Genomic DNA, 14309 nt, shown 5'->3' with positions numbered 1-14309 from the left:
AAAGAGAAATCATACACTTTTTGTGGGAATTTCAGGATTAAGATTCATTGCTAATTAACATTAAATTTAGTTCTTTAAAGTAATTGCAATGTCTATGTGGCTTACGTTGATAGAGAAATATATGCTTATCTATTTTTGAGTCTCGCTGCTGAAAGGAAAGAGGACTTCGACCCACTCTAGGCTTTGCTTTATCTTTTGACCAAAGCCCAGATCACATTCACATTCCGACAAAGAAACTATTAAAATTATAATCCATAGAACATTCTGGTTGCTATCCTAGCACTTAATTTATAATTCGTTATCGTTAATACTACGATACTAGTTTTTATTTGATTTGAGAAATAAGAAGTGTTAATGCGTCAAAAGCAAGTCAGAGCAAGCAAGACGGCCAGTCTTAGCAAATTATTTTATATGCTTAGAATCCCAGAACATATAAATAGGAGTTTTAAACAAGTATCCAAGTGGGTGTGGAATTATTTATATTTCAAATTGCAAGGTTGTTGATATCAAACGGATATTTAACCTCATTCCTGCGAATTTAAAAATAAACTGGTAGAGGCTGAACTGCATAAATATTTATTGGAAAGATAAATCAAAAATGTAGAAATTAGGGCAAAATTAAATGTGTTCTTTAAGGATTCAGTAAATTCAATAGATTGATTTACCAGTTTTTAAAAAGACTATGCAGTAAATTTCGTGTAGCCGCTAAAATTTAACCAAATAATGTTATTTAAATGGAAATTTCTGCTATAAAAGTTGTAAAAGTTTTAAACGACCGCGGATCGTTAACTAATATGCTAAATGACTTACATGATATAAAAACTTTTTCGTATAATCTAAACATAATGGCTGATAACCATTACTATGAAAATGCTAATGCGTTGAATATATAACTAACCGCGTTATTTTATAACTGTTTACAAACTGATACTGACCTTGTTTATTTATATCCCAAAGTACGACGACACATCCGAGTCTGGCGAGCCGCAATGCTATAAGGCTTCCTAAACCACCTCCGCCTCCAGTTATTAAGGCAATTTGACCCTTCAAGTCCTTTTTCGGGTCTCTAAATATTGATTTGTATATTTCGTAAAATAAGTGTCCAAGTGCCGTCAACAGAGTGACGATAAGGTCGAAAATCCCTTGAACTAAAGTGTATTTGTTCCTCATACATTCCGGTATCTCTCTCGTCAAAGGACCCGGCCTTAACCCATTCATGTATTCTTGTGTTTCCATATTCATTGTTTCTGTATTTAACTAATTACTATTTACTATCGCATCACCGTTGTTATCTGAAACAAAGTAAGAGTTTATTAATAATTTAATAAATACAATTATTGGTGTCCAATAGTTTTTTTCAATTTTTCAAAAAATTGACGACTTGATTTGGTGTTGTGCTTAGGTCTTCGGTGTTTAAATATGTATTTATATGTATATCTATCTATGCTATGTATGTATATCCGTTGCCTAGTACCCATAACACAAGCTTCACCAGCTTAGCATGGGACTAGGTCAATTGGTGTGGAAAAAAAAGAAATAAATTGACGTTTATATAAAAACCAAGGCTTTTAAAGGAAATTTGTAAATAGTCACGCATACTCTCTCATACACGCACATATATACGAACATATACCAATATTTATATTACTAGGCCGTTTAATGTGTGTAACTTAGTAATTATACATAGAATTTCGGCGTTAAATTATGTTACCGTATTAGTGACGTAACGCAAATTAACGGTTTAATCGCTTCGTAAACAGTTATGTCAGAGACCTTTGCATAAGCCGACAAAAGCAAATTAAATCGCGATAGTGATTAATAAACAAGTTATTTCTATTTTATTTCAATAGCGGCTTAGTCTTATCGGCCTCATCGGAGTTATACAATAGATTACTTGTGAATATGTATTTCTTGTACACGTTTTGGCGCGACTGAATCGGCCTGACATTATCACACTAGACGCAGACCAAGTATATTTGCCAACATCGTAAAGTTCAACTAAAATACCAAATTTAAATAATTATAATGTATCTTCGGTAGAGCAGTTTAGCAAACTATTGCATGACGTTTATTTGAAAACTAGTGTTATAAAGTACTATTAGGAACATAAAAAGCACTTTAATAAAATCTTATCACATATAGTACATTTTCTACAGTTTCAATTTAATGTTTTAAACTATAGAATTACAGTGGACATAATTTAAAAACAAAAAATATATATTTCCAAAAAAGTTTTTATTTACTAAAAATGAGGAAAACATTTGATAGTCTCAAAATTAAGATATTGAAAGTAATATGATTAAAATATAAAATGATTTTTTTTTACTTGTTTGATTCTTAGAAACAGTTTTATTGTGAAGATAATGTTTAGTTTAGTTAACACCTCAGTGACTATTTGCAAGGATTCCGGAAACTAAAAAAAATAATGTGGAAGTAATTAAATAATGTCTGGAACCTGATATTTGTAGCAAAATGAGAGCTTGGCGGTGAGAAGACGCACAATAACACACAATTATATATCCAGTTTGACAGGTACAGTTATTTTTAACTCTGCAACTTTTTCTGCTCTTATTTCTTAACAGACGAACACTGTAAATATTTGTGTTTCAATTAAGATTGACGCTTTTTTGAATCGCGTTAAAATAATAATAAATCGTTTATTTGCAAAGAAAGTGCTCCATTCAGATTGGTAAATTATAAAAAAACCGCTAATTTAAAAATAGTTATGCAAATGTCATATTCATTATCGAAATGTCATAATAAAAACAACAGTTAAGTTAGTTTTAACTGTTGTCAAAACCTACTATATACTCCCCGACGCTAGAAAGGCACCTACCTTGCCTTTAGAAATTTAATCACCTTCCCCTTGAAGGCTTGAAAGCATTACACGTCAGTGATCTACAATTTCTGGGAAGGTGGTTAAATAGTTTGATAGCCACTAAGAAATATGTAATCAATTTAGTATTATAATGTACTAAATTTAATAATAGAATTACACTATTACTTTAAATCTTATCCGCAATTTCGTACAGTAGGTATCTATTTTCATAAGTCGGTATTAATGTTTCGGGTTTCCAAGAAGAAAGGATGTGTTAAATTTTTCACACCGTATAGACATAATTAAAAAAAGTCTGAGTATTTTTAAGATTTTCCATTAATTGACTTTGGTGGTGCTAAATTGAATTGAATGATAAATATATTTTCTAAGGAATAACAAGTTTTATAAATTGTCCCTATACCTACTACTAATATTACTTAGCTAAATATTTTGTTTGTAAGCTTATTTTAGGAAGTACTGGTCCGAAATTAAAATAAGGTACAACTGAATAGTATTTACTAATGTAAACTTAAATTATTTCTTGTTCCAATCAGCTTCTTCCTTACGAATGCTGAATTTTAAATAAGTTTTTTTTTTACATACCAATGTTTGACGATTTATTCAGCGTTTTTCCTTTTAAAGAAGAAAAATTATAAGCCGAGTCCGTTATCTTTCTCGTAACTATATAACTATTTATATATCTATATACCCGCAACAATATAAATAATGAAGACTGGACGGAAGTTCAAATACTTCGTATGGAACGTATTGGTACAAATTGTAGAAAACCATGGGTATGCTACTTCATACATACCGTGTCGCAATGACGTCGGTGAATGCAATCATTGCACAAACTGTGTTTGAACTAGGGCTACCGATGTGATTAAAAATATAAGCCAAAGCTTTATTACAATCACCTGTTAAGTAAAAATGAATTGAATGAAATTCGAAGACTGCTGGACCAATTCGAGTTATTTTTTTTATTTTTTAAAAACTAACTCGAATTGGTCCAGCGTTTTATCATTTAAGTCTAAGGTTTTTATAGAGAGGAAAACTTGAGAACTTGCTTTTTATTCCGGACAGTCTCTATGAGGTAGTATAGCGAAATTTTCCATATGTTGGTATGTAGTTACTAGGGTGTACTAAAGGTAGGCTGTGTAGATGTAGATTTAGATTTCAATTTAAGATTTTGGTATATCAATCCAAGTACGTCGAATTTTCTTAGTGACGTCATAAGATGACGTTTAGAAATAGTGGTAGGTACTCTAACTGATGAAAAAAGGGTGCGTGTACTTATGTACGCGCGTAAGAAGTTATACTTCTTTGGCATTATTAAAAATAGTTTTTGATTGCATGCAAATAATTAATTACAATAAAGTCTAAATTATAGTCAATAAAGTTCAGTTTACATTTGAAAAATTAAATAAAAAAATAAGTATTTATTTATTATTATTCTCTTACATTAAGTGTAACATAAATTATATTATTATTCGAATGTTGTTTTTAAATTATGTCCAATGCCGTAGCATCTTCCGTGGGCAACTTCATTCTGTTAATTTTGTGTCACGGTGCGCGCGCATTGTAAAATTTCACTCTCATAAATTTTTCATAACGCGCCTGAAGAAGTTTAACTTCAATAATTTTTATTTACTAAATATATATTGTTAGTACTTATTAACTTATATATCTTACTTTAATAATATATTGACACTAAATATATTCACTGTAGAAATGTTTTAAAACTTTTTTAAGTACTACCTTTAAATTATATTATATACTTGGCATCCCTAATAGTACATTTATCACACCGAAGGTCACTATAATATTTACAAACGATCATTTATGAAAATAATCATTCATATGTGTTAATCACGAATATATCATGACCACATGCCAATTATTATTCAAATGTTTCTTTTAACCTTAAAGCTGTTGAGATTAAATCCATATTATAAGCTTTTTTTTAATGGCTCTGGCACGATTTGTGCATTAGCCAGCGTCAAGTATAGGATTTTTTATAATTCTTGCTTGTCTTTATAAATTCGACCGTGTCCTTCATGTACGGTTTAAGCACTCGCCCGGTATCGCACAACCCTCCCAAAGGCCGAGAACAAATTTAAATTAAATTAAAACTTGCCCTCGAACCGGGAATCGAACCCGGTACCCCTCATCTAGCTGCCACTTAATAAGACCGCTAGGCTATGAGGCCCCCCTATTATAAGCTTTCTAAACCGTAGTGATAAAAATATTGACACTATAATTGATTTGTCAATTGTCAAGTACAAGTTGGTAACATTATTGAATATGTCAAAATGTCAAGTAGATGTTACGATAGCATCTGTCACAAGAACGAAGTTTACCTAAGTATTGTATGTATTATATGGGCTATTGACTGTAGACATAAAAGTGTATGGGTAAGACTTTACGATTTGTCATATTCATATAAACTTTAATAATAAAACGCCAGCGTTTTATCTACCGCCGAGTTGCAATGATACCCAGAGATATGAACAAGTTTAATACGAAGGAAGGTTCATTAACATTTCAAAATGGCATCAGACTTGTTTTTTTATCTCATCGTGTATGTAATGTTTGCCTCTAAGTTCTTGTCACATTAAATATTTTATTTTATTTTTCTTGTACCAATGTATCAGTGTGCCAAGCGATGGCAAGCTCATATAAATAAATAAATAAACCCTAAGGGTGCATCGTATTACTGGCTATACTGGTATGCACTGTCAAGGCTCTTCATTGTCATCATGGCCATTTTAAATACAAAACAATAGAGCATTGACATCCATAAATGACTAGCCACTCAACCGTGGCGACAATGCAACAACATATTGTATGTATAGATGAGATTGTCTTAGCACCTTAATAAAATAATAGATACGAAATGAGGACAAGTTTAGACGTTTAAATACTTAGAATAATAAGCTAATTTGAATTAAACTAACTGATGCTAATTTAACAATGAAATACGTCTTATTAAAGGAAAACAAAGAATGGAAACCTTTGTGGTTTTTTACTGTATTTTTGGATAAAACTAGCGAATAAGATTCTAATTATTAAAGCTTTGTGTATTAATTACTAAAACGATCCTTAAAGTTCAAAGTCGGGTCGAACAAATCAAAGTAATTTAATCAATTATAACATTGTCTATTAGGCACTGACTGCTGTTTTAAATAGAAAAAAACGCTGTTTCTTCGTTAGGGTCGATGAAAAGAACCGGTTGAGTTCACCGTCTGTTTACTAACCATTAATGCCCAGTTTAGAATTTTCTATCAATGTAACTTGCTATTGGCCTGAAGGTCCAGCTGGACAGCTTACAGCTCGGCTCGGGGTTTAACGAGCGTAGCTTTGCCGGGAATGCGTTAAGTTTTTTTTTTGTGAGGAGGTTTTCGCTGTTGGCCTTAAGGGCCTTTACAGCTCAGCTCGGCCTGAATGGGTGTTTTACCGCGACTAACGCAAGGGCGTCTCCTACGAGACTCGAACCTCGGCTTTGGCCGTAGCCGGGTGAATGCGTTTAGAAAAATGAAATGGAAAGACAGATGAATATAAAATATATAACGGTATCGGAATTTAATGATCTGGTGCTGCCATCTAGTATATTTAATATTTTTTATCCTTTCGGTCAAAAACTTTGTTTAAAGGTATTTCAAAAACTTTAAATTAACATGTGTTCTTTGCTAATCTAAGGCTTACATAATAGTCTAACGTATAATCTCAACATTGCACTTGTGCAATCAAAAACACCCCGAAATACGGAGGTTTCGACACGAAAGAATAATATTATTAATTGGACGTCAGATATAAATATCTGTTTATGGAAAAGTTTAACGTTGATGTAAGGAAATGTTGAAATAGATATTGGTATGCATGCGTCACATGCCATAAACTACAAATCCTCGAAAAGGGGTTAATAAAAAACGTTTTACATGTCTGCATTTGATTTATTATTCTATGGGTGGGTTAATCACCAGTTTAATGATTCTTTCAGACCAATTAGTATTTTTAGCTCTAGATTGAAAATAAATATTTAAATCAAAAAGGTTACCTTAGTCTTCAAGGGATATTAATTTGAATTTTATTGTACATTCCAAAAGAAATAAAAACATCGATTCAATTAAAAATTTATTGCTAATGCTTTATGGTACACCGTTGGTTTGCACTTGAGAAAATACATTTATGATTTTAACGCGAAATTCTACTACAGTCGCGAGTACGCCTTATATACTTAGAATTATGTACAATTACACATTGATCTTGATATTCTTTTGTTTATCGAGTTCCTTGTGTGTGTGCTTTTACCTTACGTACACAATTATCAAATATCCGACTAATGAACGCTAGCTGTAAAGAGAGCAATAATTAACGAAATCATTGTAAAATTATGATATATAGACCCGTTTTGATCCTATTAAGTATTTCTTTTGTATAAAAGGTAGGGCAAAATATATAAGGAAGCGAACGGTAAATTGTAATAAGAGTGAATAATGATTTCTTTTTACATCATTGACTCATTTATTTGCACTTTGTGAAAACATGTTTACACTGTTAAGCATCCTTCACAAGAGTAAATATTAGCCTTTAAGAAGCCTTTCTTCCTGATCGAAATGAAAGACGGGCTATTATGGCAATATGACCTCGAGGTTTGAGGACCTTTTGTTTCCACGTCAGAATTGCTCTTTCAACAGCTGAATACAAGTCAGAATATAGTTAAACTATTATGGTATTAAAATTAATTATAATCATGTTTTATCACAAATTTCTAGATTCATATAAGATACTAGCTGACCGGGCAAACGTCGTTTTGCCATGTATATCATTTATAATAAAAGTAGGGGTTGATCGTAGAGGGATGAAAATTAGGGGTTGTATGTATTTTTTAATGTTGTATCATATTTAAAAAAAATTCTAAAAAATATTTAAAAAAATTTAGGGGTGGACTACCCCTAACATTTAGGGGGATGAAAAATAGATGTTGGCCGATTCTCATAGATACCGGATAAGCACAAAAAATTTCATCAAAATCGGTCAAGCCGTTTCGGAGGAGTATGGCAACGAAAACTGTGACACGAGAATTTTATATATTAGATGTTAATAATATGTATACATAAAAGTGTAGTAGGTATTATTAAAAATAACTTCTGTTTTTGTTAGTAATAAATGTTGTCTTGGTTTCTTATCCAAAATAGACAAAGTTACGAATTTAGCTATGTATTATAAAACTGTGTTAATAAAAATAATTAATGTGTCTTTTTGTTATGTTTTCAGGATGACTAACTGAACAAGCCATATGAGGCGCAGAAATGTGTATTTGTTTATAAACCCAACTTGTGTATGCATAAAGTGAAAATATATTACAAATTTTAATTCAAATTAAAAAAATTGTAACTTAAATAATATACCTACGACCTTTAACACAAATTACTTTTTACAACAATTTATATAGCTTTCCCATAACTTATACAAAAAATTTTAGTACATAACAAATAGCGTTAGATTTTAAAATCAGAACTAGTATTTGGTTGAAATTAATAGTTCTAGTTGAATGAAGCATAATATACAGCCTTATAAACTTTAAAAACAAAGTATAAAATTAAAAAAAAAAATATGTTTTAGATAAGATCTAGGTACAAAATATTTTGTACATTAATTTACTAAATAATTATTTTGTTAAATCATATTACACCCAGCGAATTTTAGATCGACAATATAAATGCAATATACCAATTCTGAGTACCGCTTTGAACTCAGCAATACAGTGAGGTATCTGAGTAATTCAGACGAATTAAACACTCTCACACAGTAATAAAGACGTTTATGGTGATGGAGACGTTTATGGCAGTAACCTATAAAAATGTGACGTTCCTTTGTTTATAAGAGAGTCTTATTTCAATAAACATAAGAGCCAATATTGAGTCAAAGTAAAGGTTTAATTAGGTAGTTTTACGCACAAAATAATACTACAGTAGGTAAATGACATACGAATAGTAACGTAATTTAAATTTAACTGCGGTCTCACATGGCTGGATATTTATTTTGGATTATAGTCTATATTACATACATTGTAATAGTGAAATCAGCCCAAATGTGAGGTTAGGTATTCGTTGCGTTAAAAATATAAATCTTTTCTCTTTATATTAGTATGGATTTTTGTCGTCAGTCGCATTAATTTATTTAGAAATATCTAGTGAGGTAAAAATATTATGTATAATAAACACATTAAGCTACTCGTTGACGTTATAAAATAGAATTTTGAAACACCATTCACACTTTGAATTTCATTGATTTCCTTCTTCCTTTTTATAATTTAAAAATTTATGTTTCTTATATATATGAAGAGATTCATATTTGTTAAGCTTGAATATAAGAGCTTGTCAGATTAAATCTTGTATTTTTCTTTATATCCGAGCGCCAATCTTTTGTAAATTAAATATTATTTTAACTTAGATTGTGATTCAGTCTATCTATTGATACCAAATTCAATAAGTTTTTTTTGAGATACGACAGTCCTTAGTCCTGATAGTATTCGACTCTGAATCTCAGGGGTAAGAAGCAGGGGTGCTTCATGAGTTGCGTCTGCTCTCGCGTTGGTCTTTTTTTCAGACCCAATACAGATAAGTATTTAGTGATACTCATAGGAGATCAGAAGATGGTATGCTATATTAATAAAAAAAATCTTATAAATTCAATAAAGTCATCATCAATGATTAAACATAGAATACATTTAATAAAAAGATTTAGAATTATTTGCCTATTTATTAAAAAATATTGTTTGATTTAATAAATTACTCTTTTGTGCTGTCGGATATATATGACCTAGCAATGGTTATAAATTTGAAGTTTGACAAACCAGTTATTTAACTAGTACAAGTGCCGTTCAATTTCGGTATTTCTTTTTCGTTATAAACTTTCTCTCATACTTTCTCTGACCGATGCACTCAGCTGGATATTAGCATAATAAATATTTCCAATTTAAAAATAGGCATAGAAAGAAAAGTATAACTTTTATTTGAATGAAAAACATTAAATAATATTTTTTTCGACAGAACCGGTGATAATTATACAACAGGTAAGGGCAAAATTACAAATATTTTTCAAAGACAATGAAACATAATTAAAAAACCAAATCATATGTTTGTGACATGCTAATGCCCAATCTATCATAGACCAATTTTAAACTTTGCAAGACTATACAAGTATTTTATCGCATAGAAGTAAAAAAAATATATTTTGAACTTTACATATAAAAATAAGGATCTCACAGATAACTTTTTTTTAAATCGATTTGATTCAATAACATTTAGCACACTTGCACACTTACACACTTAACCGAATTTTCTTTAATATGTAGCATTAAAAAAAATGATACTAAAAGTCGATTCAGGGCACATTTTTCAAGAAAGGAGTGTACCAGTTCCTAAAAGGCCGGCAACGCACTTGTGGTAGGAGCCTTCAGTGTATGGGTCCATGGGCGGCGGTATCACTTAACATCAAGTGAGCCTCCTGCCTGGTAGCCCCCTGTTCTATATAAAAAAGTAATATTCAAGCCTATTTCGCACAAATCAACTTAATTCTATCTACTTATATGTATGAAAATAACCTTTAATATCCTTCGTTAAAAGTTAAACAGATAAGGACAAGGGCACAACAAAAAAGGTCAGTTAAGATGTATTTACGAATAAAACAAAGAAATCTTAAATAAAATGTATGACGGAGGCACAATAGTGAAGGACTAGTACGGTCGTTTAAAAACGTGACCTAACTACGTGGCTAAGTATATAGCACGATATTCGTTACCATGGTAACCATATATATACCATATATATATATATATATACACCCCTTTTTATATGAAATACCATCGTAACCATGTTAACGAAGACCGTACTTAAACCCACGTTTAATATAAAGGCAGAGTTTTAGTGATTAAGAAACTATTTTTAGAATATATAAATGGAAGGTAAACTTACTAAACACCCTATATAGTCGTTCAAACGTAACTTTAAAGTAATTAATTTAATTAGTTAACCATAGATCTAATCAGCACCTAACATCTAAAGCCCTAATCGTAATTAAATCGTCAAATTATCTTACGTTAAAATCTCCGTTGCACTGTTCTTTAGTGAATAGTTAATGTCTAATTAGAAATATTGGATGACTAAATGTTAAACAAGAATTTAAGCAAATATTCAAGGATTATGTAATACATAGTATTCAAATAAATAGCATCAAACACGTATGCGAGCTGGCAATGACCCACAAATATTAACTATCAATACAAACTTGCTCAAGTTATAGCTCTTTCGTAATTGCAATTATATTTTTAAAACATGCTTATTTTGTTCTTACAATTAATTAAAAAATAACACATTAATCAATTTAATGTTTCCACGAAGCAACTCCTTTCATAATACAAATGCGATTTGCATATTATGACATTTATTCTAGTTTTTATAGTTTTGTCATAGTTTAGGCAATCAATGCAGATAGAATTCAGATTGATTTACGTTGCTATGGCAACCGATGCTATAGAAATTGAGTTCGGAAAACCATCAAAATGTAAGTGGCCTTAAAATAACCTTACATTTAGTCATTTTAAAACTGTACAAAAATATTAACATTATTTAAAAAATGCACATTCACTTTGCAATTAACTTATACAGTTATGATAACATTTTTACAACGTATTCATTTTGTTGTATGCATTTAAAAATGCTTGTCATTCTTATTCTGTTGCGTGAGAGTTCGAATCTCAGTCAAACAAAGTGCATTACTAAACAATTGGAAACTTCGAGAGCTGATTAGTAGCCGCAGAATTGCACATCCCGATGAAGCAACAATTAGTTCCTACGGAAGTTTGATCCGGCCTCAAAAATTATCAATTAAACGCAAAAATGTGTGTCCCATGCCCCTTGAGGTGTTTATTACGCACTTTGAGTAAAAGTAAAGCTAGTATTCTAAGTCGTGCTTATACAAACCATTTATGTATGAGAATTAGGACTTTATTATATTCCCAGTATTGTCAAAATTTAAGCCTCGATTGTTTCGTAAAAACTTTTCCTTTTGACATTGTAGGTCACTCCTTTTGGATCACACAGCCTTGATATGAAGCAATAAATAAAAACGATTTTATTCATAAGTACAATTTACTTTAATGCCATCGAAAAATCGAAGTGATTATAATTAATAAGGAATATCTTTATTAATTATTCTACGTTACGAGTGATGTGCAAGATAAGGATTAAGTTTTAATCCCGTTTCTTACTTTATGTTTTGATGGGTATTAAAATTTTAAGTCCCTAAAATTAATTACGATTAGTTTATTACAGTTAATAGTACATTGGAATGATTTTACTGATAAATTTCATTACTATTATGTTCATCTAACGACGCGATGTTGTAAGTAAAGTACCTACAATGAGACTGGTCGAAACGGCCTTGCGTTGCTTAATATACGATAACTTGCAGCCTGCACCTGATCTTTAGTATACTATGAAGTAAACAGCATACCTACTCTATGAAATTATACATTACCAGTAGAAACAATTCGTTTAAAACTCTTTTATAATTTTTTACCACCTACAGTCAAACTAAATTTTCAGTTAAAAACGACGTCATGTCGTTCTTTTTTTAAATCTACCGAATCGATGGAATAGTGCAAAGAGTTTTAAAAGACAAAAGACTATTGCTATAGATATATAATATGAGTGTTATGCAGCTTGTATTTTTTATTTGTTCTTTTTCTGAATATTTGAATCTTTAGTTTCGAAGTGTCACCAATTTTGTGAATATTAGTTGCGTAAAAGTAATTGTCAGTTTTTTTATGAAATTTAAACTTGACAATCGACTTTCGAAATATTTCGTACTTCGCGCTCACAAAATATTTTGCCCCTGGCCCAGAGAAGATTCGGTATTGAGTGGTTTGCGCAAATATCAATAAGAAATTATTTGTAAGCAGTTCGTTGCTAGTTCGTAGTGCAATTAAGTAATCTAGTACCAACTTCTTTGAAAAGTTTTATGACATGAACTTATAAAACTATAATTTATAAACCTATATAATAAAGGTATAATTAAATACTCAATTCAAAGTATAAAATTTTTATACGTCTTATAAACAATATAAAAATTACACGTCGAATATATACGAGTATAACCTCTTCTTTAGTTTTTTTAATTCGCTTAAAAAGAAATGCAATCCCATCTTTCTTTGTTAGATAATATAATATTTTTCTATACATTCATATAGTTTCCTATAAGCCTTAAAATATATTATTGTTAGCGTATTTTAGCTTTTTAGCATCTAGAATTATCTTACACATCATTTCTATGGTGCATTTAACGTCAGCGTGATATGCCTGAGGCAAACTGAAAATGTGCATTTTCCGAATTCAAAGTCAGCACACTGCGAACCGCGATCGCCTTGAAATACTTTCCAATATCTTATGGACTATGCGAAAAGGTTTACCTAACATGACAACATTTAATTAACACGACATATTCAAACAAACTCACCTATAATTTTTTTCACTTTGATAATCTACACTCACTATAATCTGTCTTCAAATTCGATGATCTTGATAATAGAGTCAAGACAGACGATTATTAAAAATAAATCGTAATTTGAATTTGGAACGCGATCTGCGCGGCTGCTGGGTAGTCGCGTCTGACTGGCCGGCAACAGCGCGCGATGCTGTGAATCGACTGAGCGTAGAAGCTAGTAAATGTTGCTGCACACTGCGCGCGCAGGTTCAACTATCGTCGCACCCTCGAGATCGTGACCTTCGCGCAGGTTCCCTTAAGTTGACAACTAACAAAATTTGACAGAGGGATGATTATGTCATTGCTCAGTCGACATTTGACACAAAGAAGATATTGTATTTGTAAATTAGACTATCTCTCTCATTAACTGTGATTAACGGTAACAAATACAGATGTGATATGTCGACATCCATTAAAAATTACCGTACCTTAGACGAAAAACTAAAAATAAATTAAACAGAAAATATAGTTTGACGTTTGTTAGCGAGCTGCCATTTGTAAATGTTCAATCTTATGCCGGGTCGGTCCTTGTTCGTAGACTAATAACTCCTATAAAGGATATTAGCGGAAACAGGCACGTGACTTCTTTTGTTTGTTATACGAAAAGTAGGTTCAGGTCATTGTGCGTAACAAACGAAGGCCTTGAAGTAAATCAATATTAACAAATAAATTAGTAATCTTTAAAACTCGGTCTTTCTAAAGTATGTACCCGGTTATTAAAATATTTGGCAATGTAATTGGTATGTCAAATAGCATACTACAGTGCTTATGCCCCAAGCATATTATACGTAATCTCCTTTGCTACCCAAAGATTGAAGGCCATCTTGCGATACAGATAATATTGATACGATAACGGTCTATAATATGTATTCCTATAAAATGTTTCTGCCAATAAAAATATTTGTTGTTTCTTTCGACATAAGGGTGGCGCCATTTGATGATA

The 14309-nt window shown here is 31.1% G+C and overlaps 1 protein-coding gene across 1 annotated transcript in view; it reads right to left on the bottom strand.

The window, feature by feature from the left end:
- Positions 1–13550, bottom strand: part of LOC125063333 (estradiol 17-beta-dehydrogenase 11-like) — a 40527-nt gene extending 26977 nt beyond the window's left edge. The window contains exons 1-2 of the mRNA XM_047669734.1: positions 13340–13550; positions 936–1292 (exon numbers count right to left, since the gene is read on the bottom strand). Coding sequence (XP_047525690.1) covers positions 936–1242 — 307 coding nt within the window. The 5' untranslated portion in view covers positions 1243–1292; positions 13340–13550. The remainder of the gene's footprint in view (positions 1–935; positions 1293–13339) is intronic.
- Between the last annotated feature and the right edge of the window lie 759 nt (positions 13551–14309).

Source organism: Pieris napi, chromosome 3, assembly GCF_905475465.1.
Source record: "Pieris napi chromosome 3, ilPieNapi1.2, whole genome shotgun sequence".
Taxonomy (NCBI): Eukaryota; Metazoa; Arthropoda; class Insecta; order Lepidoptera; family Pieridae; genus Pieris; species Pieris napi.
The sequence above is the reverse complement of the archived record's forward strand: the minus strand, read 5'-3'. Positions and strand labels throughout refer to the sequence as shown.